Source organism: Notamacropus eugenii, chromosome 6, assembly GCF_028372415.1.
Source record: "Notamacropus eugenii isolate mMacEug1 chromosome 6, mMacEug1.pri_v2, whole genome shotgun sequence".
In the NCBI taxonomy this organism is placed as follows: Eukaryota; Metazoa; Chordata; class Mammalia; order Diprotodontia; family Macropodidae; genus Notamacropus; species Notamacropus eugenii.
The window spans coordinates 368780734-368808377 of NC_092877.1; the positions used below are offsets into that span (position 1 = coordinate 368780734).

At 40.6% G+C, this 27644-nt stretch overlaps 1 protein-coding gene across 2 annotated transcripts in view; it reads right to left on the minus strand.

Annotated features, from left to right (window-relative positions):
- Positions 1-27644, minus strand: part of KCNAB1 (potassium voltage-gated channel subfamily A regulatory beta subunit 1) — a 421316-nt gene that overhangs the window by 85485 nt on the left and 308187 nt on the right. For both annotated transcript variants that reach the window (XM_072618659.1, XM_072618660.1), the window contains exons 3-5: positions 15837-15874; positions 11176-11255; positions 3144-3188 (exon numbers count right to left, since the gene is read on the minus strand). In XM_072618659.1, the coding sequence (XP_072474760.1) occupies positions 3144-3188; positions 11176-11255; positions 15837-15874 (163 nt within the window). The remainder of the gene's footprint in view (positions 1-3143; positions 3189-11175; positions 11256-15836; positions 15875-27644) is intronic.

A 27644-nucleotide genomic window follows, 5' to 3' on the forward strand; every position in this document is an offset into this window, starting at 1 on the left:
AGATCCCTTCTGTCTTTAAATTCTTGAGTCTGTTATCTGGATCAAAGTCCCATTCTGAGACCTGTATGAACTTGGTGAAGTCCTTTCCCTCCTATGGGTCTCAGTTTCTAGATTCCATGATATGAGGACTTCTCAGGCTTTTTTTCTCACCTTCTTGGGGCATATTAGAGCAACAACTGGTCATATGAAAGCAAATCTTCCACTTTATGGAATGAGATTTTCAGAAACATTTTTCCACCTTTTATAAACTCCAACAAGGTGTCAAATGTTCTTGATGTAGTGACCGTCATTATTCAGAACCATTATGAAAGTCTCAATCAAAATGAGTTACATAAAACATCCAAAAAGCTATGCTTTGCTCATTTGTGAGATCTGGGGTTTTTTTTCCTCAGAGGTTTGGATTAAGGGCCACATGCTATGTTTTAGACTTCAAAATAACAAGTAAAGACAGCAATCATAAATAGTCCCCCACTCATGTCGTTATGACTCCCAGGTTGGAGGAGGAAAGAAAAGCTGTTTATTTTATCACCAATCTCATGGGACATATAGAAACTGGTGAGAATAGTTTGTGGCTAGCTGCTAGCTTTGGCATTCATTTGCAAGACTGATATGTCATCTGCATTACATGTAAAGGATATGAATGCAGGTATATTTCTCACACGTTGCCTAGATTTTAGAAGTGAGTATATACAGGTAGATGGCTACACAGAGCAGATTTTTCAAAAACCTCCTTACTGATGATGGTGACAGGGATGGATAGGGACTTATTTCACTGATATAGGGAATTCCCAGATGAAGAAACTCCTTCTACTGGTGTGGGTCAGCATCTCCTTGGAAACCTGCAGGCCTGCAAAGTTGCTTAGAGTACCAAGAAGTCCAAAGTCACACAGGCAGTAAGAGACAGAGAAGGAAATTTAAGTTAGGTCTTTCTGTCGTCAAGGTCATCTCTCCATCCTCCACACCGCTCAGTCTTCTATATCAAGAAGGACAGAACAATGTTTTGTTTGGCTCTTGGTGTATACCATGCCAAACAAGGAAAGCAAGAAAGAGTGCTTTAACAATGGGGTTTGATACATTTGACCTAATTCTGCCCACTATGATGGTGCTGTAATGGACCATATAACAAGTAAATCTGACTGGTACGGTGGAAAAATGTTGATTTTTGAGTCAGATGATCATCTCCAACCTTTGACTTTTGCTACCTTTCTGACCATAAACAAGTCACAAACCCCTTGAGTCTCAGTTTCCTCAACCTGTAACATGAGGGTGTTAAGGACATAACCCTTAAGTTCCATTCTGTCTCTAGAGCTATGATTCTGTGAATTTTCTCTCATTTTTGCATATAGGTAAACCATAGCAAATGTCCCTGGAGTGTGGGCAGGGTACAAACTTCCCTTTTGTCCCTAATATATAGCAACTGTATCTTCAGAGAAGTATGATCTCTGCCCATCTGAGACTCTGTGTGCTTGCATTATGGATGATCCATTCATCAGGTACCCCTACTTAAGGTTGTACAAGGCTGGAGTACTTGGTGGATACTATCTGACCCATGCAATGAAAGAAAGCTCTGGGGGGAAGGAGAAACCATTTATGCCTGAGTCCATATTCTCACTGAGAAGTTCCAAGGGATGAGGGGGGAGTGATCATGCTAAAATGGTCAAGATGAATGTACCACACAGATGGCTCTTTAGCAGCATATCTCCCCTCACTGTCTAAGAATAGCCCAGAGGGAACAAGAAAGAACAGGAAGGCTAGGTCATGACCAGCTCCTTGAGTGAGACACTTTTCTAGACTGAACCTACAAGTTAATACAAAGTATATGCATGGAGGTGCCCCCACAGTGTATTCTGCCAAATTGTTCTCACTGAGGACAGTTGATATTTTATTTGACTTTCAGTGAATGTTTTGCCAAATAGAAAGAAGATAGAGATGGATTATGATGGCCTTTCTTGCCCTTAACCTGATTCTACCCCTTGTGCAGAGGAAGAAATGGGCTATCATGACGAATGCATATTTACATAGAAGGGACTGTTTCCTGCCAGCTTGACTTACCGGAGCACTCAGGGTGGTACAGAGAACAGTGCTGGCGTAGGAGCCAGAAGTCTCACATTCAAATCTAAGCTCCAGCAGCAACTGCCCTTGTGATCTTGGGCAAATCATGACCCTCTTGTCTTCAGTTTCCTTATATGTAAAATGTCTAAAGCTTCTTCATAGCCTGTGTTTCTTAGGACAGGAGGAGAGTTAGAAAGATGAATTCGAATTGTATCCCTGATGCTGACTAGCTGTGTGACCAGAGGCAAGTTGCTCAACCTCTCCAAGCCTGGAAAGTGGAGATAATGATATTCTAGCTAATTCACTGGGATTTTGTGAGGGTCCAATCAGCATTTACAATGCTTTGTAAGTCTTGAAGTCCATCAAGTTCATCTAGCTGTCTTATATTTTCCATAAATATCAGCTATTATCACTGTAATTTCCTCCGAACCCTTGGAACAAAGGAGAAGAAGATCAAAGCCCAATTGTGAGGATAAATAAACCAGCACAGGATTCGTCTCCAAGGCTTTGGCTTTCTCGCTTCATTGTATGCAGGGAGATTAGCGAAATAAATAGTGAAAGTCTATAGCTGTTTAATTAATTTGCATCTTGCCTTATCTCTTAATTAGGGGAGGGAGAGTCCAGAAGCCTTGACAACACTGTTTCCCTTTATAAACAAATATTGTGAAAAGCCTCCTTCATGCAGTGCTGAAGCCTAGTGGGGCATAAACCTAGAGCTCCAAAGTGCCTCAGAAGCCCAACACCCTCATTTTACCAATGAGGGTCCAGGGAAGTTGAGGGACTTGCCTACACTTTGGTCATCCTCCTCATCCTGCTTCCTCAGGAACCTGAACTCTGATCCCTGGTCTTTGGGCTATGGTGTGTGAGCTTTTGTCTCGTCTTGTCTGGAAACCAAGTCTTCTAGCTATTTGTTATACATGGTCATCAGCTGTTTCTTGGAACACTCTAAGGATCCTATTCCCTGTCATTTAATTATCAGAATAATTTTGATCTCTTGAAATCTTGTGCTTATATTTGTCCTGTTCCAGACCCCTTCCCTACCAGATATCCTATGCTGTAGAAAGCAACCCTGGCCTGGTCATGACACTTACCTCCATCCCTTCCTCTTGATGATACTTCCAAGGATCACTTCAGCCCTAGAGGGGAGGACAGAAAGAGAAAGTGCTTTAGTATCACATCCTGGAAAGGCACGAGTCTATTTTTTAAAGCCTATTTCTTGTTTGAGTGTTCAGTCACAACGCTCTTAAAATAGACTGTACTCTGCTTGTGTTCACAATTTCCGCTGTTTCTGCTTGTGCCTGCAGAACTCAGCTACGGCGCAGTCCCGGGTGCCTGCCAACTGCTGACTTCCTGGAGGGCGAGAGCCTGCTTTCTCTGTCTCTAAGAAGCCCAACGAAATCATCTGGCCATTGGACTTGTCTATATATGTCACCCATGGGAAAGTCAATTCGGAATCATGGATTCCTTTCTTATTGTGGCTTTGTTTTCTCAATCCTTCCTATTTTCCCTAGTTAGAATGTTGTATCTCATTCCAAATTGTGATGAGAGAAAAAAAGTGGACAGAATTATTTAGACAGGAAACTGAGAGAGAACAGGTGCCCCTGGGTTCTAGAACAATAGGTATATTTTAGATCATAAACTGTGGAGCAAAGGCACCAGGTCAGACCATGAGATGAGACTAGAATAAGGCCATTCTACCTATTTACCTTCCTTGGTGGAGATTATTATATGCCTGATACACTGCCCATTCCCCAATGGTTAGCAATCTCTCTCTCCCCCACATATCCCCATTAAACTATCAATTTGGTCATACTACATTCCTGACTGCTCAAAAGTGCCCTAACTCCTGATGCCCGATCTCTCATTCCTGTCTACTGCCAAGTCTATCATTCCAAGGCCTAGTCTCACTCCACATCTGTCATCCTGTCCACTGTGTCCGTTGGAATTTCTGCTCTAGAATTAACAAAAACATGCTTTAGCATATACCCATTCTTTGTGTATTCCTTCCATCTTCCAGCTCTCAGTGAGACCTGACTCCTCTTTCCCTGACTTTCCCTTCTGGTACTGGCTGTATCTCCTTTCATAACCAGCCCCTTAACCCCTCCCAAAACCCATACTGCTCCCCCCATTCTCTGGTTCCAGAGTTGGAGTCAGAATCATGCTCTCCCCCACCATTGCCACTTCTACACTCTCTCTAACACCAACACTAAGCCATCTCTTCCATCCAGATTTATCACTGAGCTCAGATCCCGGTGACAGTTATTGACTGAGCTCCAGGGCATTGTCCCTTCTTTCTCAAACTAGATAACACATATGAAGAGCGCTACAAAACTCAAAGCACTATAAAGTTATTATCATTGTTGTTATTTATCAATGAGTACAGGAATTCGGCGTTTGACTCACAGTCTTTCTTTCCACCCCAACTCTTGCTCTAATACAAGATGATTTCAACATATATGTTGATATTCCCTCAAGTGTTTCCTCAGTTCCCATGACCTTCTTCTCCACTTGGCCTTACTTACTCACAAAGATGGTCATGTATGGTCTTGATCTTGCCATTTAGCACATGTTCCATTTCCATGCAAAAACTCTGAAATAGCTTTATCTGATCATAATCTTCTACTATTTCACCTTCCCTATGCTGTATTCCTCCTAACCCAGTTTTTCATCCTCATTGGGACCTTCAGTTCCTCCTTACCTCTTTCCCAAGCTATCACTTCCACTCTGATTACACTCTCCCTTTCAATTCTTATTAATTTTAAACCCATGAGATAATATTTGTAAAGTCCTGAGCACAGTGCCTGGCACAGAGAAGGAGCTATACAAGAGCCTTTTCCTTTCCTTTCTCATCTTTAATGAAATAGTTCTACATTATCCTCTATCCCTTTGCTCCCTTCTCCCATCATTAATCATGGCTTGATAAAATGCAGCTCTGGATTACTCTCACCATCTTTCATTTTATTCACATGCTGCTGAACGGAGATGGAGGAAGTCACACACCCATGAGTACAAATTAAATTTATGTTAGCTAATCTCAGCTGTGCTCATTCTCCAGAAGGCAATCCTTTTACTCCTCTCTAACTGATTCTCTCCACAGAGGCTATTCAAGGCTTATTCCATTCTCCTCAACACTCTCTTTCTACTCCTCCAGGTTAAGTCCTTTCCATTCTCCAGGTGCTTTTCCTTCTTTTCTTTTCTTTTCACAAGCCCTTGACAACATCCTTCATTATTTCCTCCTTTACTTTTGTCTCTGATGAAGCAGAGAGCCTTTCACTTGGCAAGGACAATTCTCTATGTATTGTTGATCTCTCCTCTCTCCCTCACTACCATCCCCTTTCTTCTTCTAATCCTCAGTCTCTGCTAGTTCTTTCCCTACTGCCTGCAAATTCACCCAGGCCTCCCCCATCCTTAAAGAGCCCTCTTTAGATCCTAGCATGTCTACTAGCTATAGTTCTAGATCTCTTCTCCCTTTCTTTGCCATACTCCTTAAAAAGTGTCTATATGCAGTGCCTTTACTTTGTTTCTTACTCTTTTCTAAACCATATGCAATGGGGCTTCTGATCTTATCATTCAACTGAAACTGCCCTCCCCCAAATTACCAATGATTTCTTTATAAAATAGATTTTTACTGATATCTTTTGATTTTATATCACCTAGATCTACCCATCTTCTTTTTCCTGCTCTGTCTCACAGGCATACTTTTAACAAAGAATTTTTAAATTAAAAAAAGTGGAAAAATTTTGGAAAACTGAAGCACACATTGAAAAACATGACATTCTATACAATGTTTCACACCTGTGGGATCTCTCCACCCCCTTGACCTGTGCATTCAATTTTGATTCCTTGGCTGTTTTTCTCACTGGCATTGCTTTAGTCTTTATATTTATTGTTTTCCTTGTTCTGCTTAAATCACTTTGTATCAGTTATGTAAACCTTTCTATGCTTCTGTTTTCATCATGTTCATCATTTCTTATGGCACAGGGATTTTCCATTCCATTCTTGTATCACAGTTTGTTTAGCCATTCAGCAATCAATGGACTTTGTTTCCAGTTCTTTGATGCCGCAAAAAGTCCTGCTACCAACACTTTAGTTCATCTACAAATCTTCCTTCCTTCCTTCCTTCCTTCCTTCCTTCCTTCCTTCCTTCCTTCCTTCCTCCCTTCCTTACTTCCTCCCTCCCTTCCTTCCTTCCCCCCTTCCTTCCTTCCTCCCTCCCTCCCTTCCTTCCTTCCTTCCTTCCTTCCTTCCTTCCTTCCTTCCTTCCTTCCTTCCTTCCTTCCTTCCTTCCTTCTTTCCTTCCTTCCTTCTTCCTCAGTCCCTGAATCTCTCTCTCTTTTTCTTAATGGCCTTCTTGGGCCATATGCCTAGACTTAGGTCAACAGGTATGGGCATTTTAAAATGATTTTATCCATGTAATTCCAAATTGCTTCTACTATCTTTTGAGAGTAGCAATTTTCAGCTCCACCAATAATGTAAGCTCCTTGATGGCAGGCACTGGTTTTGCCTTTCTTGGTATCCTTGGTGCATAGCAAAACACTTTGCACATAATAAGCACTTAATAAGTGCTTATTGATTTCCAGTGTGCCTGCTAATTATCTCTTAATTGTAAAATCTGATAGCTCTTTTCAGTCTTCATCCTTCTCCACATTTGACCCTGTTGGCCACTATGCCCTCTTGGACACTCTCTCCTCTTAAGTAGGACATGTGAAAAAGACTCAGAATATTTTGTAGGCTGAAAGTTTAATATGAGTAATGTTGTATAGGAGTCAAAAAGCTCTTAACCTTAACCAGTATTACTACAAACATAGTGTTCAGAAGCAGGATCCTTCTTTCTGTTGTACTTTATAAAAGGGACATTGTATTTGGGACATTTTTTTCAGTGCTGGGGACCACATTCTAAGAGACAGAGAAAAACTGGAGGGTGTTCAGCCAAGGGTACTCAGGATGCAGAGGGTATACCCAGACCTGTAGAAGGAACAGAGGATGTTTATCCTGCAGCAGAAAAGAAAGGAGGAGTTGGGAGATCTCATGGTAGCTCTTTTCAATGGCTAACATGTGGAAAAAGGATTCGATTTTTTTTCTTCTTAATCCCAAAGGGTAGAACGAGGTATCATGGGTAGAAGGCACGGAGCCAGATTTTTTCACAGTATAAACAAGTTCCTAACAGTAAGAGCTTTCTGTCCATGAAGTGAACTCCTTGTGAAGCTGTAAGCTCCTTGTCCCTGGGAATATTTAAGAAGGAATTGGATGACCAGCTTGACATGGATGGTTTTTTCCCATTTTAAAGAATTCACAAACATCAACTAAAATAAGCACTTCCATATATTCAGCAGAATGGAAAGAGAAAACTGTCCAGATGACTGTCATGAACATTAGTGGCAGTGCAGTGAGAGATTGGCCTCTATGACCAGTTATGGTCCCTTCCAACTCTATGCCATTGCAATTAATGTCCTGCCTCTTTGCCCTTATTTTTGGACAGAGTTTAGCAGGGTTCATAAAGTAGGGGAAAGGAAGACAATATATGAGAAATTTTCTGTTAATATCAACCTCAAAAGAACATAGGATCTGGGCTGAAAGGAGTCTGAGATGAAATCAGTTATTACAATGATTATTTTTATCCTTGGAAACAGGGAAAATCAGAGACACTAATTCTCAGCCTTCTTAATGACCCTTAAACAAAAGCCCTTCTCCCCAGAGAATGAAACACCAAATGAAACAGAATGCACATAAGCCAGGCATTGATGAATCTCATCCAACAAGTGATATAGTTTGATTGTGCTCTCTCCTGGAAGGTGGTGAATTAGAACTGCAGCCAATTACCACCCACTACAGGGCTTTGGGCGTTTTCAGAGGCTGTTAAAATAGTGAGATGGTTATCTATTTTTTTAATTGCTAGGGAGCCTGAAATCTACTTTGGAGTGAAATGGATGGAATGTTCTCCTTTGATCTAAAGAGTACCACTTCATTGGGGGTAGCTAGGTGGTACAGTGGATAGAGCACCAGTGCAGGAGTCAGAAGGACCTGAGTTCAAATCTCACCTCAGAGATTGACACTCACTAGCTGTGTGACCTTGGGCAAGTCACTTAACCCTAATTGCCTCATCCTGGGTCATCTCCAGTCATCCTGATGAATACCTGGTCACTGGATTCAGATGGCTGTGGAGAAGTAAGGCTGGTGACCTGCACAGCCCTCTCTCACTCAAAACAAAATCAAGTGCAAGTCATGTCATTATTTCTCTGATGGCATGGTCTTCTTGAGGCAGTGAAGGACAAATACACACACACCACTTCTTTGAATTAGGACCTATTATCTGTGTACCTTGGTAATGTAGTTTCCAGGGATGTACACATTGACAATGAGGTTGATGCACACATTGCCAGAGCTAGCTCAGTGTTTGGGAGGCTCTGAAGAAAGGTTTGGGAGAGAAGAGGTATTAGACTGACCACCAAATTGTAGGTCTACAGAGCCATTGTGCTGACCTCATTGTTATGTGCTTGCGAAACATGGACAGTCTACTAGCGCTATGCCAGGAAACTGAATTGCTTCTATTTGATCTGTCTTAAGAAGATTCTGAGGATCACCTGGCAGGATAAGGTACTAGACACTGAAGTCCTTGCTTGAGTTGAACTGCTAAGTACTCAAACTATGCTTCAGAGAGTGCAACTCTGATGGGTTGGTCACGATGTTTGAATGCAAAATGTACACTTTCCAAAAAGACTATTTTATGGAGAACTTTCATGGGGCAGGTGATCACATAGTGGCCAGAAGAAACAATACAAGGATACTCTCCAGGTCTCTCTCAAGAACTTTGTATTTGACTGCAACATGGGAGACACTGGCACAGGACCACTCAGCATGGCGTGCCCACATAGAAAGGATGCTGTGCTCTTTGAGCAAAGCAGAATTGAGACAGCACAAAGTAAATGTAGGATGTGCAGATTTAGAATATCCACCCCAAATATTCATATGAACTATCTGTGTCCAACCTGTGGTAGAGCATTCCGAGCTCGTATTGGTCTGATCAGCCACAGTCTGACGTGTGAGGATTGGAAGTTCAATTCTGTGTGGACGGTCTCGGGCGGGTAAAAGTGGGACTTCTAAATCTTAGAGTCTTACGAGGCCCTCCATGAACAGTGGGGATTCGAGAAGGTCAGACTGAGCTAGCTCGGCTAGCTCGGAAGCCTCTCCCCGGGAGATACGTGATGGGTGGAGTCTCCCTGCCCTCGAGGTCATCCCGGATTGGGCACACCTGTTGTCTCCTAACAGGCTCGATATTGATATGTAAACTACGGGCAAAGGGCTTAAGTAGGTTCGGAAAAGCCTGAAAAAGCCTCTTGGGCGAAGGACCACGTGTGAGCTTACTAGGCTCCTCACTTTCCTCTCTCTTTCTCCCCCCTCCCCCTCTCTCCCCACTTACACTTTTATTCCTAAGCCCTTATTGTAGATCTTTGCCTCTTTGGGAGATATCTCTCTCCTTCCCCCTATCCCCTGCACTTGTAACTGAAACCCTGAAATAAAGGTCAACCCTTGTTCGACTCTGGAACGTCCTTTCTCTCATATGCGCACCCGGCGTGGCCAGCCGAAGACCTCGGGAGGTGAGGTAAGAAAGACTCGGGTAGCCCACAGGCCGCTAGGCCTGGCACGGACGCAATGAAATTTCACTTTACAATGGTGATGTCATTTTGGTCCTCTTCAAAGACAAAGGACAACAAACAATTACCTGTGTAGCTCAACCTACACAGATTAAGAGATATTGGGTCCCAAGCTTTGGTGGGGCTAGCCCAGAATGCTGACAGTATTCTGGGAAGAAGTCATAGGCCACTTGTTGATACATTTGGGTTAAAAAAAATCAAATTTGCAACTCCAAGATGGTGAGCCTTTGGAAGATATTTGAAAAAGATCTGGGCATTTTAGTGAAATACAAACTGAATCTGATTCATTAGAAGGATATAACAGCTCAGCAATCTAATGCAGTCTTAGCTTGTGGGAAGAGAAACATAGCAGCTAACTAACCCTATGAAGATGATGGCCCCATTGTGCCTGTTCTAGGTCAAATCACACTTGGGGCCTTGTCTTCAGTTCTGGCCACCACATTTTAGTAAAGGCACTAACAAGTTAGAGTGTCCAGAATATGGTAAACCAAATGAGGAGGGCGCCCATAGGCAGATCAGATGAAGGAACTGGGGATGTTTAACTTGGAGAAAAGACTAGAGGGAGGGAGTAAATAGCATGACAATTGTCTTCAACTATTTGAAGCACTCAAATGGAAAATTACCTAGGCCTCTTCCTCTTGGCCCCAGAGAAACTAGAGCTATTGGTCAGAAGCTGTCAAGCCTTGAGTTAAGAAAGACATTTTAACTGAATGTCAAGAAATTCTTGGGAGCACAAAAATAAAAGGTACCAATAAATTTTTTTAAACAACAATAACAAAAGGTTGCCTCCTCCCTATTAGAATATCCCAAAGTGAATGGACTGCTCCAGGAGATTCTCCTTCACTATAAGTCTTCGAGCAAAGGCTGGGTGGCACTTATTGAAGGTAAGCTCCTTGAGGGGCCTTTCTTTGGATCCCCATAACTTAGCACATTGTACTTACATCTAGAACAAATTTGTTGACTAACTAAATGACTAGAGGGAATTTTTGTTTGAGTAATGGTAGATAAAAGAGCCTCTGAGGTCAGAGGGTCTATCCAACTCATATTATGGGATTTTCTTGACTCAATGCCTAGCTTTGTACCACTCCCCCTGTCCTAGCACACATGTGCATGTGCACATGAGCACACAAACACACACACAGATATACTATGTTCTATAGTGTTACACAATCCAGTAGTAGATGTTAGAGGCAGGGCATAGAACAGATCATCAGCATCCTTTCCTCTTTCAACACAATCACTGTTGTTAGGATAGTGTCACAGTAACAAGTACATGAAATAAAAGCAATGAAATGGGACAAAGAATGTAGGGAAAAGTAGCTGGTACGTGACCAAGTCATCTGGGCAGGTGGGAAGGGAAGTGAGTACAACAGTTGTATGTGTTTCCTGCCATGAGCCCTTCCAATAGGCAATCCATCCCCAAAACAATACCTTCAATGAATACTCCCCTCAAACACAAACCAGCACTTACTTGCCAGCAGCATATACCTCTGCTGTGTCAAAGAGATTGACTCCACTCTCATAGGCAATCGTCATTAGTCTTTCAGCAACCTTGGGGAAGACACACAGAGTTAGGCAGAGAAGAGAGCCTTCCAAATGCTTCCAAACCTAGCAGTGCCCTTACCAATCACTGAGTAATAGTCTCGGGACGTTGAAATCTCACTGGTGACTCTGTTTACAATCCTTCTTGAGTCTCAGAGAAGCAAAGTTATTTTCCCAGTAGAATATTAACTTGTTGAAGGGAGGAACTGACTTACTTTTGCCTTTGTATGCCTAGCACAATGCCATGGAAACTTAAGAGTAGATATTTAATTAATTCTTGATTAATTGATTGGAATCATCACTACTGCAGCCCCCAAAAGTTATTTAATGTGTATAATGCAATAAATCTTCCCCTCTCATATTTCTATATAACTTTGTGTGTCATTTCCTTTTGTTCTTTCAGAATTAAAAAAAAAAGAATTCAACCTGGTATCATAGGAACCAAAGCTGTTACCTAATAATGAAGCCAGTGCATATTCTATTGCTGCCATCTTTGCTGTGTTTGTAGTTGCAGGCTTAGATAATGTTCCCTAGGAAAGTGAAGTCTCTCAGACAATAAGGTTATCTGGAATCTTATTTACTAAGTTAACTCATAGAGTCACATACAAAGTCAAGATACAAAAACTGATTCGCCCTGCTAGAACATTGCAACAAATTGATTAAGATACAATGTGATTGAGATAAATGTAAAATACCACACTTGACTTTCAGAAATCATCTTCATCAATATAGAATGGGAAGATATTTCTAGGTAGTGTTTACAAAAGTCTTGGGATAATAGTTGACTGCAAGGTCAATATGAGTGAAAAGTAATAAATATATGGCTGTCGGAAAGGCCAATGTAATTTTAGGCTGTTGTGAAAGAAGCATGGTCTAGAGCAAAGATGACTATTGTTCAGTTTTTTTCAGTTGTGTTTGACTGTTCATGACTCCATTTAGGGTCTTCTCATCAAATACGATGGAATGGTTTGCCATTTCCTTCTCTGGCTCATTTTGTAGATGAGGAAACTGAGGCAAACAGGATGAAGCAACTTGCCCAGGGTCACACAACTAGTAAATGTCTGAGGCCAGATTTGAACTCATGAAGATGAGTTTTTCTGACTCCAGGCCTGGCACTCAATCCACTACACCACCTAACTGCCCTAAAGATATATTATTCCCTTGTTCAACCACAATTAGACCACTATTTTTAGTTCTGGGTACCACATTTTAGGAAGAACATCGAGAAGGTACAGAGCATCCAGAGATGGCCAAACAAAAGGGTGAAGGATCTAGAGATCACACCATTAAAAGACTGGTTGAAGAAACTGGAGATTTAGTTTGGAGAAGAGAAAATGTAAGAAGGATATAATTATCTTCAAATATATGAAGGACTGGCATGTGAAAGAGACATTAGACTTGGTCTGCTTGGCCCCAGAAGGCCTCTCAGTGGGTAGAAATTTCAGAGAGGTGAAGTGAGGTTCTAGATCAATATAAATGTTCATAAAACTGGAACTCTCCTAGAGTGCAATGTGCTACTTTGAGAGACAGTAGGATCCCCTCCTTAGAGGCCTTCAAGAAAAGACCAGATGAGCGCCTATCGCTCATATTTGAGGATTCCCAAACAGGGGATCAATCGACTGTTTGGACTCTGGGATCCCTCCCAGCTCTGAGATTCTGAGCTTTCCAACACGGTAGTATTCTAGAAAGCTCACTGGACATGCAGTCAGAAGACATGGATTGAGAGCCTGCCTTGGTTCCTTCCCACCCGTGTGATCATGTGAAGTTGTTTCACATCATTTGTTTGGGTCTTAGTTTCCTCATTTGTAAAAAGAGGTCATATTGATTTCTAGCATTCCATTCAGTTCTATGTCTATGGTTTTTGATTGTGGATTTCCTTGACAATTTAATTACAAAATTCTCCAACACATTTCAAAGCTTTCATTTTTTTCTTAACAAGAGTACCATTAAAATAATGAATTTTTCATAATGGTGTTTTTATTATTTACTTGTAACTTTACGAAAGTCAATTGTCAGAAATTCCAGATGGCACAAGTTGTCCAACTAGCCTTTTCCAATTATTTGGGTGAAATAGCATATATTGTTCTGTCAGCCTTTCTAGGGCAAATTATCCTTTTGGGGGATGTGAAAAAATCTGTCTAATGAAAATTATGTTCAACTTTCAAGGAAGAAAGCATACAAGGTTTTTTAAGGAAAACAACTGCCTAGAAATGGCATGAATATTTAAGATTTCCTCAGGATATTTGCCAAGAAGTAAGTGGAAATATGAAATGGAGTGAGAACTTTTCTTTCACTGCTCCTCTAAATAAAGTCACATTGACTCATCCTGGTCAATAACTACTCCAGGGTATCTAGGGTATGGTCTTCTTTTGGCCATGTCCGGACAAGCTCCTTCACCTATCTAATGTTTTCATCTGTAAAATGGAGGCTGGAGGAGAATGGTGCTTTTCACAGTCCCTTCCTGGGCTCCTAAACTATAGAGGCCATGGGGTAAAACTGGAAGAGTGTGGCAGATTCCAGTTCTAACACAATGTCTGCCACTTGGCACCTATGGGATCTTGAGCACTTCTCATTTTAATCTGTAAAATAGAGATAGAAATATCTAGGGGTCACACTTGTTTTTCTGGAGAACTGGTTGCTAAACATTTACTAGCATCCTTCAGAAGAAAGAAGACTAGAAGAAGAGACCTGGTGGAGGAGGAATACCAAAGAACCACTGCTTACTACCTTGGGAGGTACTATTAAGCCCAGTAATATATTTTATGCCACTGCCCCTGCTACCTGCCAGTCAACCCATCCTGACTCCAATTTCTGCTTGGTCTAATAAAATCATTGGCTAAAAAAAAAAATAAAAACAAAACAATTATTTAGGGTTCAATACTACCAACACAATGGCATCAACAAACAAGAATATCTGGGTATTGATCAGTAATCCACCCTTCACTTGGATTCTCCACTGGATCTCTCCCATGACAGGGGTCGACAGGTTGGGCCAATATAGGTATCCCTGTTTCACGCCTCAGAGGGTCATACAACAAGGTCATCCTCACTATTAGATATTTCAAGGATATAGAAGTTAGAGCTATACAAAGTGAACGAGATTGCTCTGTTTCTCCTCCCTGAAGGTCTTCAGGAAAAGATAGATGTCCTCTTGGTGGGGATGTGGAAGAGGGGATTCTTGGTCAGTGATGTGTTAGACTAGGTGCCAACTGAACAAACACGTCATTCACCTACTATGTGTAAGGCTTGCTAGGTTGGTGCTAGACCTTGGGAATATAGAGACAAAATGTGTGTATGTGTGTGCATGTGTGTGTATGTGCGTATATGTACGTATATCTTCCTTTATTTTCTGAATAACAGTTGCAAGAAGGAAAAGCAATGGAACTGGGCAACTGGAAAGAAGATGAGCTTACAGTACAACCCTGTGCTGCAAAATGAAGAGATTCTCATTGTTTACTCCGTAAGCATCACACTGGCCCACAAGATACTTGCTATATATGGTGACCCATTAACTTTGGACCTTTCTTATTTCTATTTGTTGACTATTTGGAGTCAGTAGGGTCAGACTCTCATTGACTTTTCTACCCTCAGCCTTGAACGGAGCAGGACTCAGCACCTCTGACACTGTTGGCCTTTGGGCACTGGGGTGCAGTGTTAGCCTAAGCTCATTTGAGTTCTTAGTGAGAGGAGTTGACTTTTTAAGGACAACTATGGTAAATTCCCTCTGTGAAGCAAAGAATCCTTTCCTGAAGCAAAGCAAAACAAAACAAAAAAACTATTTTCTATCCCATTGGCTTATTTTTTAAATCCAGATTTTCATAGCATATATTGCCTTAAGGCCATGTACAACCAGAGGTGTGTGCTAGAGCCAGCTCAAACCACTTCAAGAGAGCTGATTGTTAAATTTTTTGTGTGTTTACACCTCAAAAATTGTCGGATGCTACTAATTATGGTTTGGCTTATTGTTTTGTTGATTCGGATTAATAAAGTGAAGGCTAAAATGTTAATAATGCATATTAAACTTAAAAGTGAGTTATGTGTTCACCTCCCTCTTCCAGTCAGTTGTTAAACTTTTATAGCACCTTCTCAGACCTGTCATAAGTCTGGAGTAACTTGTTACATTCTTTTATTTGCCTCAGTCTGAAAATGTTATTGATTGAGTTAGCCTGTGGTAGGGTTGAGAAGGACAGGACTTGAAGACTTGATATGCTTTCCTAGTCTTCTTCTGATACTAACTGTGTGACTTTCCTCCCTTAATCTCTATGTGCCTCAAATAACTCTAGGGGCTTATCATAGAGGGTTGTGATCCGCACTGATGGAGGGAGTTCCCATGCTAGGAGTACCACCATGGGGACAAAACCACAGAAACTTCATATATTCGTGACAATTTACAAAATGAACAAAGCAAGAGAAAGCAGTTATATTATACATGAATTATATTTGTCCATTTTGTCTAACCTTAACCCTAAATATCCCACTATCCAACACTGTAGCAGCCTAGGACTAGATGTTTTCTAGACCTCTTTACAGTACTGTAATGAGCATTATTTTCAGATTAATTTTTTTTAATGGAAAGCAAAAATGACTTACCTCATCTGAAATTTGACCTCCAAAAGTTACCCATGTTCCTGGAAAAAAGAACACAAAATTGTGCATTATTTTTATGATTCCTTAATCCAGAGCTGAATGTAATGGAAAGAGATTACTTTCTTTTGCATTGTTTATTGCTGTTGCTGGGACTGGCTGCTAGGTCTACCATGAGAGGGGATGGCGACAGGCCCACTTGGCCCTCAGTGTCTCCTCTTGTCCTGCTGAATTAGTGAAGCAGCTAACAATTCTGAAAAGGAAGACAAAGCTAATGGGCTCATTTTCTCCACATTCCCTGATGTCCAGCTCCTCCATGGCCCCTTCCTGAACTTCCCATGTTCTGTCTTCTCCTTCCTCCCTTTCTTTGAAAGCCTTCCCCCAGAGGAAGGAGCCAGAGTAGGCTCTCTCCATTAGGTGGCACTTTTGCTGAATTAGAACCCCCATCCTGAAAGAGGAAATAGGGTGGCTAGGCTAGAAGTTTGAGTGCATAAAAGCCCGGGAGAACCTCTCTGAAATGCTGTAGCCTCAGAAATGCCCATGAGGGAGTGAAACTGAGGATAAGGAAGCTGCAGGAAGTACATCAGAGCGAGAAGGGATAGACCTGGATCTGTAATTTCATTGGTTTAGGGGAATCCTAAAGGAGGAATCCCAGAGGAGGCCCGCCAACACCTTCCCGACAACCCATAATCTTAGAGAGTTGCCCGAAGGCACTGAGAACTTAATTGACTTGCCCAGGGACACAAAGTCAGTATGGATCAGAGACGACATAAATCCAAGCCTTCTTGTCTCCAACCCAGTTTTCTATCCATCCCATCATCCTGGGAACTCCCTCACACACAAAAAAGAACACCTGAAACCCTGAGCTTGTAGACGAGTACTGGAAGATAATTGGAAAGGCCAAGAGAAGGGAAAGGAACATTGAAGTGATGTCTCTTTGTGGTTGCTCTCAGTGCCCTGTGTGAGTTCAGACTAAACTTGATCAAAGCCACCATCAAAAAGACAAAATCTGGAGGTGCTCCAAGCCCTTCTTGCTAGCCCAGGAGTCCTTGGTTCTGTCCCTAGAACTTGAGGAACCTGCAGAGGCCCTCAGTGTGTCTGACCTCCCTGATAATGGTTAGCATTTGAAATCCCAGTCTTTGTCAATCCCTTAGGAAAAGATGTTTGGAATTGAACACTGAGGATGGCAGAGAGAAGGCTCTGCTGCTCAGGGGATGGACACCGCTTGCAGAAACTTGATAAAGAGATCTTGTAGAGAGGTTTGTAATTTTGCATTTCAGAATGTTTCCAAATTAATTATGCTTTTTGGATTTCCAATTCCAATCCAAATTCTGGGATTAAGAGCATGTGTTTATATAACATTCTGTTCTTCAGGGGTCTTAGGGATGAAAAGTGCTGCATAACAAACAAAAACCCCACAGAAGGAATTACCATGTGTACTATTTAACAGTGTCTGTCCACCTAATCTCTTTATTTCTGTTGCTTTAAAGCAATCTGCAAAAAAATACCAGGACAGTTCATAAACAATGTCTTTAAAATTGTAAAATGTATTTTAAACACTTGGCCAAATGCCCCAAGTTAGTCAAGGATGCTGAGTCTGACTGAGACAGAGGATCCAGGATCTAAATCTCAGCCTTAGATGTCCTCATTTTACAGAGGAGAAAACTCAGACTCAATGAGTGAAGCGATTTCTCCAAGATCACACAGGCAGTAAATGTTAGTACCGGGATATGAACCCAGGTCCTTAGTCTCTAAGTTCAGCACTCTTTCCAATACACCAGGCTCAGTCCTCCCTGACCTGAAGCTTAATCTGTCTCTCAGGTAAATTTCACACCTTCAGGCTGCGAAGTAAGCTTGGGACGATGGCTAAGCCTTGACCTTACAAACATCTCTTCTTCCTTCGAATTAGGGAGAATCTTTCCCTCCAGTTCCTGGTTGAGGAGGGTGGAAGAGTAAATATGACTTGGGGTGTTTGGAAGGACACGTGGATTAACCAACCAATTTTTTTAAAAGATGGTTCATATTTATAATTAGAAAGTTTCAAGTTAGAGGAAGGGATAAACAGGAGCTGGCCAGATACTAGGTAACAGTTTTTACTAAACTCCTTTGTGATAATTTTAAAAATCCTTATTCAATTTCTAGTGAGAAGAAACTTCCATGATCTCCAAGGTTATAACTATTTCTCTTCTAAGATTCAAATTATGGTCAATGTGGCTTTAGAGAAGTTAGTTTTCTTAGCCTGACACTTGTTATTTCTAAAGGTATCATTATTAAGAATTTTTATCTTATTATTTTTTTTTTAGCACAGTGTGCTTACAAAGACTACAGTACTTTCCAAGAGTTCAAATGCCAGATGGGGAGCCCTTGATCACCCAATGAGTCCATGGATCACTGTTTTTATCTTCATATTAGTGAGCCCATACCACATGATGCAGAGGAACTTGTGGTGAGATGGAAAAGAAGACAAGAAAATAGGGAGTCTGGTACAATTATCTTTTGTTCTTTGTTACCTGGTTACCATGTCAGGATTTATAGGAAGCCTTGTTTCCTTCTCATTCAAGGAGCTGGCCATAATTGGGTGTTTACCATTCAAAGAAACCATTCAGCCCCTGAACAAAGAGTATTTGGGATGTTTAGATATAATATTTACTTCACAAAGCAAACTGTCAGGTTTGCTGAGTATGTCACTACAGTGTCCATACAAAACACAGACTTGCTTGTAATTGTTAAGATAAAAGGAAATCTGAATAATTATAAGCAAGTCTGTGAGTAATGCTTGTGATTCTTATGACCCCACAGGCATCTTGCATTGACAGGTCAGCTCAGTAACTGCTTAAAACCGAGTCCAGCTATCAAAAGGATAATAATAATAACTGACATATATACTATGTATTATATTGCTTTAAGATTTACAAAGTGTTTTTTATGTTTATTATCCCGTTTGATCCTCCCTCTCTCCCTCTTTCCCTTCCTTCCTTCCTTCCTTTCTTCTTTTCTCCCTTCCTTCCTTCCTTCCTTTCTTCTTTTCTCCCTTCCTTTCTTCCTTCATTCTTTCTTTCTCTCCTCCTTCTCTCCCTCCCTTATTTCATTCCTGTGTTCCCTTCCTATAATTATATAATTTTATACTTCCTTTATACAATTAATACAAAGTCATTTCTAGCACGTGGAGAACCAAGAGAGGCATCCTAGAGGAAATAATGCTTGAGCTGAGCTTGGGCCTCAGAAAGCTAAGGATTTTAAAAGGAGATGAGATAGGAGAGCATTCAAGGCATGGGAGACAGCCTGAGAAAAGCCTCAGAAAAGTAGATGGACTTTAGGTGGAATAGCATTTAGACTACTAGGTAGGTAGGTGGTGCAGTGGTTAGAGCACTGGGCCTGGAGTCAGGAAGACCTGAGTTCATATATGCCCTCTGACACTTCCTAGTTCTATAACTATAGGCAAGTCCAGGGGTTTTACTGGGCTGTACATTTCAGGGTGATGTGCCATCCAATGATGTGATCTTAGGTAACATTAAGAGAAATTCCAGGTGTGCGGAGGTAATGGTTTTGCCATACTCTGTCCCGAGCAGACCACATATGGAGTTTTGTGTTCAATTCTGGGCAACACATTTTAGGAAGGCCATTGATACACTAATGGATATTCAGAGGAGCATAACCAGATTGGTCAAAGGCCTTGAGCTCATGCTCATGAAGAGTGGTTGAAGGAACTGGGAATGTTTAGGCTGCAGAAGGGGAGACAGGATTGTTATCTTCAAGTACTTAAAAGGCCTCCCTATGGAAGAACGATTAGCTGTGTTCTGTATGGCCAGAGAAGGTAGAACTGGGAGAAGTGATCAGAAGTTACAAAGAGGTAGATTGAAGCTTGATAAAAAAAAGTCTTTTCTAACAATCAGTAGAATGCGTTGTTATCTAAAAGCGGTGGGATCTCCCTCAATGAAAATCTTAAAAGGAGACAATGGATAACCATTTCTCCAGTGTGATGTACAGGGACATTTTGTCTTTTGAATATGGGTTGGACTAGGTGGATTCTGAGGTCCCTTCTAACTCTGAAATTCATTAATTCTGTGAAAGTTGTGACACAAGTCTGCTTTCAGATTCTGGGTCCAGAGCCTCAACTTCATGGCACAATTCATTCTGTTTATTCACCTCATACGTCCTTTCTTACTACATCACTCTCTCTACCCATTACCCTCTGCCAGTCTCCATGCCTTTTTTTAAAATAAATTAATTTATTTGTTTTCAGTTTTCTACAATCACTTCCATAAGTCTTAGATTTTCTCCCCTTCCTTCCCCACTCCCTCCCTGAGATGGCATGCAATCTTATATGGGTTCTACACATACATTCTTATTAACCACATCTTCACATTAGTCATGTTGCATAGAAGAATTAAAATGAAAGGGAGAAACCATGAGAAAAACCAAACCAAACCAAACCAAAACATAACACAAGAGAAAATATTCTGCTTTATTCTGTGTTCCAATTCTATAGTTCTTTCTCTGGATGTGGATGGCATTTTGCCTCAAGAGTCCTTTGGGAATGTTTTAGGTCCTTATATTGCGGTGAAGGGAGAGGTCTACCAGAAATAATCTTGTTACTGTGTACAATGTTCTCCTGGTTCTACTCCTTTCATTCAGCATCAGTTCATATAAATTTTTCCAGGCCTCTCTGAAGTCCTTCTTGTTCATCATTTCTTATAGCACAATAGTATTCCATTGCCTTCATATACCACAACTTGTTCAGTCATTTTCCAATTGATAGGTATCCCCTCTATTTCCAGTTCTTGGCCACCACAAAGACAGCTGCTATAAAAATTTTTGTACATGTGGGATCTTTTCCCATTTTTATGATCTCTTTGGGATACAGTCCTAGAAGTGATATTGCTGGGTCAAAGGGTATGCACATTTTTGTAGCCTTTTGGGCATAGTTCCAAATTGCTCTCCAGAATGGTTGGATCAGCTCACAGCTCCTCCAACAATGAATTAGTGTTCCAACTCTCCCATATCTTCTCCAACATTTATTATCTTCCTATTTTGTCATGTTAGCCAACCTGATAGGTGTGGTGGGGTACCTCAGAGCTGTTTTCATTCTCATCTCTCTAAGCAATAGTGATTTAGAGCATTTTTGTCATATGACTAGAGATAGCATTAATTTCTTCCTCTGAAAACTGTCTGTTCATATCTTTTGACCATTTATCAATTGGGGAATGACTTGTATTCTTGTACGTTTGACTCAGTTCTCTATATATTTTAGAAATGAGGCCTTTATCACAGATACTAGTTGCAAAAATTCTTTCCTAGTTTTCTGCTTCCCTCCTAATCTTGTTTGCATTAGGTTTGTTTGTTCAAAAACTTCTCAATTTAATGTAATCAAAATTATCCATTCTGTATTTCATAATGTTCTCTATCTCTTGTTTGGTCATAAATTTCTCCATTCTCCATAAATCTGACAAATGTACTATTCCTTGCTCCCCTAATTGTTTATAGTATCAGTCTTTATACTTAGATCATATATCCATTTGGACTTTATTCTTTTGTATAGTGTCAGGCATTGGTCTCTGCCCAGTTTCCACCACAGTGTTTTCAGTTTTTCTAGTGGTTTTTGTCAAACAGTGAGTTCTTATCCCAGAACCTGGGGTCCTTGGGTTTATCAAACAGTATACTGCTATATTCATTGACTACTGTGTCTTGAGTACCTAACCTATTCCACTGGTCTACCCCTCTATGTCTTAGCCAATACCAAGTGACTTTGATGATTGCTGCTTTATAATAAAATTCAAGTTCTGATAGGGCTAGGCTACCTTCTCTGAATGTCTTTTCACAGTTCTCTTGATATTCTGAAACTTCTGTTCTTCCAGATGAATTTTGATATTTTTTCTAGCTCTAGAAAATAATTTTCTGGTAATGTGATTGCCATGGCACTAAATAAGTAAATTAATTTAGGTAGAATTGTCATTTTCATTAAATAACCTTGGCCTACTCATGAACAATTGCTGTTTCACCACTTACTTAGATCTGACTTTATTTGTGTGAAAAGTGTTTTGTAATTGTGTTCATATAGTCCCTGGATTTGTTTTGGCAGGTATATTCCCAGATATTTTATAGTGTCTACCCTATCTTTAAATGGGATTTCTCCTTCTATTTCTTATGGTTGGGCTTTGTTAGTAATATACAGAAATGCAGATGATTTATGTGGGTTTATTTTGCAACCTGCAATTTTGCCAAAGTTGTTTATTATTTCAAGTAGTTTTTTACTTGATTCTCTAAGATTATCTAAGTATATCATCATATCATCTACAAAAAGTGATAACTTAGTTTCTTCTTTGCCTATTCTAATTCCTTCAATTTCTTTTTCTTCTCTTATTGCTACAGCTAACATTTCTAGTACCACATTGAGTAACAGTGATGATAATGGACATCTTTGTTTCACCTCTGATTTTATTGGAAATGCATCTAGCTTCTCCCCATTGCATATAATGCTTGCTGATGGTGTTAGGTAGATACTGCTTATTATTTTGAGGAAGGCTCCATTTATTCCTATGCTCTTCAGTATTTTCAATAGGAGCTGGTGTTCCATGCCTTTTTTTTGTGTGTGTGAACATATACATACTGGCTTCATGAAAAACCACTCCCATAAATCCAACTCTGGAAGAACCTTCAAAATGGGACCATTTTCTCCCTTGACTTCCCAGACGACTTCTCAATCTTTTGTTTTTGCATAAGTTTTAGAATTGAAGGAGGTATTAGGAGGTATTAAGCCCCACTTTTTTATAGATGAAGAAAAACACCTGAAGCCCAGAAAAAAAGTGATTTGTCCAAGGCCATCAGTATGGTGGCATCTCTTCAGGACTCTGGCTCTGACAAAGGCCCCAAATGGGTCTCTTGAAAGTTAATGAAACAGGGCACACATAGAGATTACAGATTCTCTTCCTTCCCTTTCTCTAGTGGTCAAAAGTCATGAAATGACTATGTCTTCCCTTTGGGAGGCTGGATGCAGAGGAAAGGGGGCCTAGGAATGCCTTCTAGGGACCTGAGATCCAGTTTTCCAGTTATGTATTGAAAATATATTTATGGAGTTCTAATCCCCTCTATTACCACCTCTCTATGCCGTTAGTAAAACAAAGTGTTGGGCCAAAGAGTCAATGCTGTTCTTGGCTTTCAATCTTATTCCTCATTCCCCAACTCTCAGCATCTCCCAATCATTTTCACATGATGCAGAAAAATTGCCCTTCTCCAGTCTATTTTGCATCTGCCAGTATTCCCATTATAAGCCTGTCCCTTATTTTGGGAACCAAGCTGCTGGGGCTAGGGGTTCTTTTTTGGCTTCAAGGATGTTGCTAATGAGCATCTGGCCAGAGTGAAGAAGTAGAACCACAACTAAACCTTTTCATCAGCTACCGAACCTACCTTTCTGTGCAGTAACCTGGCTCTGGCTTCACATACATTCTGACACCTGTGTTCTTGACAATAGCTTTAAATAACAATGCAGAATATGCAAAGAAAGGCTATGGACTGCATGAGACAAAGGTGCAATTGACCTGATGGCCCATTGGTCCTCCCTCTTGACCTTGGAGGAAAGGTGAAGACTATGGAAGTCACTACTCCCATTTTACAAGTGGGGATGAAGTTTTTCATTAAAGAAAATGAATTATTTTAGCTCCTGTTGGCTATTTAAAGTACCCTCCTGAGTGCTTGTCTTCAAAAGTATGAAAAGGGGGAGACATTTTCAATTTGTCTGAACAAGATCTTAGGGTGTTAATGAATTATAATTTTAACATGAGTCATATTAACTCATATTAGATGGTAACCAAGGTATGGTAACCAAGAAAACCAATGTGATCTTAGTTGACATTGAGAGGCACTGTCTATAGGAATAAGGCACTGATAGTCTTGATATACTCTGCCCAAGCCAGACCCTGGGAGCAGTATTAGGTTCAGTTCTGGATTCCACATTTTATGAATATTATTGATAAGCTATAAAGAAGCTAGTGGAGGACAATTGGAATGATGGTGGCTTTCAAGTTTGTGCCATGCTAGTCTTTAGTGAAGGCCGAAGGATGTTTATCTTAGAGGAGAGCCACACAAAAGAAATAATCCACTCAGGAATCCACTCAGGAAAAATCACATGGATGAAAAATTCCTACTGCCAAGGATATGACATGAAATTAGTTGGGCAGCTTATTGAACTGGTCATTCAGTGTTTATACCTCAGAGGAGCTTTGCAGATAGATGCTGAGCTAATTCCAGAATGGAAGAATAAAAAACATCATGCTGGCTTGCATTTGGAACATTAGGCATGCTTTCAGAAGTCTTCTGATCTCCCTGGAGCAAAACCCCATCTTTTTACCACTAGAATTTTCTTAGTGATGTCATATGGCTGTGAATCACAGAACACTGCATTCTCCTAAGAATCAAAACTGCAAGTGAACCAAAGGGCTATGGAGAGACACATGGTGGATGTAAGCCATAGTCTATTGCTAGCAATGACTTGTGTGCAAGAACTGGTATAATGAATACCATCCAAGAGGTATATGATCAGAAAATAAAAATGATCTAATTATATACTGAGAATGACAGGTGATGATTGCCTGGGTACTGCCCTGGTTTTCATGTGTAATACATCTAGAGTAAGATGTCCAGCTTGTTGGGGAAATCTCTTATAGGAAGGCATGGACAAGAATGGAACAGAGTGAGAAGGTATGAAAAGGGTTGTGATCTGCCCTTTGGGAGAGACTTCTTTCGTCAAGAAGATCTTAAACCATTGATATTTTGAAATATATTGTCAGATTAAGGGTTTATATTAATTGAATCATAAGATCAGGATGAGAGGTCTAAGGCTGAGTATATCAAGATGATAACTGCCTTATTCCTATATACGGTGCCTATTAGTACTACTACTACTACTATTGCTGCTGCTGCTGCTGCTGCTACTACTACTACTACTACTATCACCATTTATATAGGCTTTATTATGTACCAGACATGGTACTAAGTGCTTTATAAGTGTTATACAAGAACCCTGGGAGGTAGGTGACATTATTATCCCCATTTGACAGTTGAGCAAACTGAGGCAAAGAGGTGTAGGAAGTGTCTGAAGCTGGATTTGAATTCAATGACTCCAAGTCCAGCGCTCTATACACTGCACATACATTGCTGCACATATATTTGGCTGTCTCACAGGCTTGGAATGCCTTCCTCATCTCACCTTAATTATCATCCTCATCGTCATCCTCACCATAATAATAAATCACAGCTAGCATTCATCTTGCTTTAAGTTTGAAAACCACTTTATATATTATTATTATATTATCCTATTATTATCCCCATTTGGCAGATGAGGAAACTCAGAGATGTTAAAGGAATTGTCAAGGGTCATAAAGCTTGTAAATGTTTGAGGAAGAATCAATTCACAGCAGGTTTGACTTAACTCTTTGAGTAACTGAGGGAGGAAAAGCCACTTCCTTGCTCTGTTCCTGGGAGACTTCTTACCAACTGGGGTTGCTCAAATCACTAGCCATTTTTGCCTTCTGAAGTGATGACAGGCCCAATGTTTGTTCTATGGGATTGCTTTTTTTTAAATGTTCATGACAAAAATTCTTTGGCATCTTGCCAGATCAAGAAGAAGTCAAGTGACCTGTCTGTGTTCAAAATTACTCTTATTCTTAGGGGAAAGTCAGCAGTGAGCATAGAAGCAGCAAATATCATCAACATGCCTCCCTCCTTCTGTTGGGGGGAAATGAGCACAGTGCTCTAATCAGGTCCAATTAACACCCACTGCAGGCCCCTCCTCTCCTGTTGCTAGGATCACAATTCCTCTGTGTTTACCAATTCAGAGACATCACCTTCTTCTATGAAGGGGATCTGGAATTAAAATGAAAAAGCTGGGGTCTTTCCAATAATTACTTCTATGACTTGTCCTCAGATAAAGCCAAGTAAAATCACTGCAAATGAAAATGAAGAGGAAGATGAAGAGAAGGAGGAAGACAAAAAGGAGGAAAGGGATGGGAAGAAGAGGGGGAAGAGGAGGTGAAGGAGGGGGGGGAAGAGGAAAAGGAAGAGGAAGGTGAAGAGAAGAGAGGAGAGGAGGAACAGGAGGAGAGAGGGGGAAGAAGGGGAAAAAGGGAAAAAAGGGGAGAGGAGCAGGGAAAATAAACTTCTTTGCAGGAAAACCACTTCAAGGTTTGGCAGTCAAGGTTACTTCCCTTTAGGGTTCCTTAAGTCCTGAAAAATGTGTGTCAAATCTTGGTTCGTAGAAAGGATTGAAAATAGCTCTCTTTTCTTCTTAGATCAGGAACGTGCTGCTTAGAAGATGATATTTGCTACAATGGTGTGTATGAGTGTGCGTGTGTGCGTGTGTGTGTGTGTGTGACAAGACATCAAAACCACACCATGAGCTGGAAGAAGGATGGGGGATAAATTGAGGAGGAAATAGATTCCTCTCCAGTTCCAAGGTAAGGAGCTGTTTGTTCTCAGCAAAAAAGGAAGACAAGGAGATAGATCACTTTGTAACAAAGGATGACAATATCTTGGAACAGTTCTTTGAAACTCTGCCTTCAGAGCTCATGGATACAATGTTATTTATGGCTTTAACTAGATCCCACAGATTGTTCCAAGGAGGGTTCTGGAGTGTCTGCAAGTCTTTCCAGCCTGATCTCACAAGCCTCCCACCACACATATTGCACATTCCAGTCCAGTGGATCCACTTGCTGTTCCACATATATGTCTGGACATCTCCTGTCTCTATGGTTGTCACCATATCTTGGAATAGCTTTTCTCCTCCCCATCCCCGTTTAGAAGCTCAGGTCTCCTTTAAAACTCATCTTAGGCACCATCTCCCACATGAGACCTTTCCTGATTTCTGAGTCATTAATCCTTTCCTCTTCTCACCCCCCCCCCCCCCACTCTGTGTTTCTTCATTTATATACATGTCTGTATAGGGTTCTAGATTTGGAGTTGGAAAGAATTTTACAGGTCATACAGTCTAAAACCCTCATTGTATAGAAGAGAAAACTGAGATTCAGAGTGAGTCAGTGACTGGCTCACTGAAGCTAGACTTGGAGCTAAAAAAGTGGCAGAGCCAGGATTTGAATCCATGTCCTCTGACTCTCATCTGTGCTTCCCTCCATTATTCTGTCACTTTCATCCTTCCTGCAGAATAGAAGCTCTTTATAAGGGCTGGTTTCTTTTGTCTTTGCATGTCTAGAACTTCCTTACATGTGATAGGCATTTGGTAAAGGTCTATTAAATTCAACTGAATTGAAATTAACTTTCCTTTTGTGTATATTTTTTTAAGATTTAGAAAAATATCACGGCTTAAGAAATAGGAAAATAAATAAGGGATAATTAAGAATACCTAAAAATGACAAAATAAAACATTTACAAATCCCCTCCATTACTCCCCAAACTTCTTTCAGCTAATGGGTACCATCTATCTACTGTAACTACTCTGTGCTTTAGAAATGACCAAATGCTTGAGGGAAGAATCACTGTTACAATATAAATGTGAAGTTTGGTCATGAGCTTGTGTTTCAATTATTTAAAGTGCACATTTTTTCCCTTCACTTTTCTAAAAACCATAAATACATTTCTCATTCTTGATAAGGGAGCCAAATCCCTTTGTTTTGTAGCCTAGTTTTGAAAAAAATCCACAATTTCATAAGAAAACATAGTTGGACCCAAGTTTTGAAAAATGTTACATTAAGAAAATCCCAATATACTTATGCATGAAACCCCATTCAATTCAATTCCGGAAACTGAACTTTGAAATAAAACTTTAGACTAAATTGCCAAATTCATTAGGATACAATGGGAAACCCA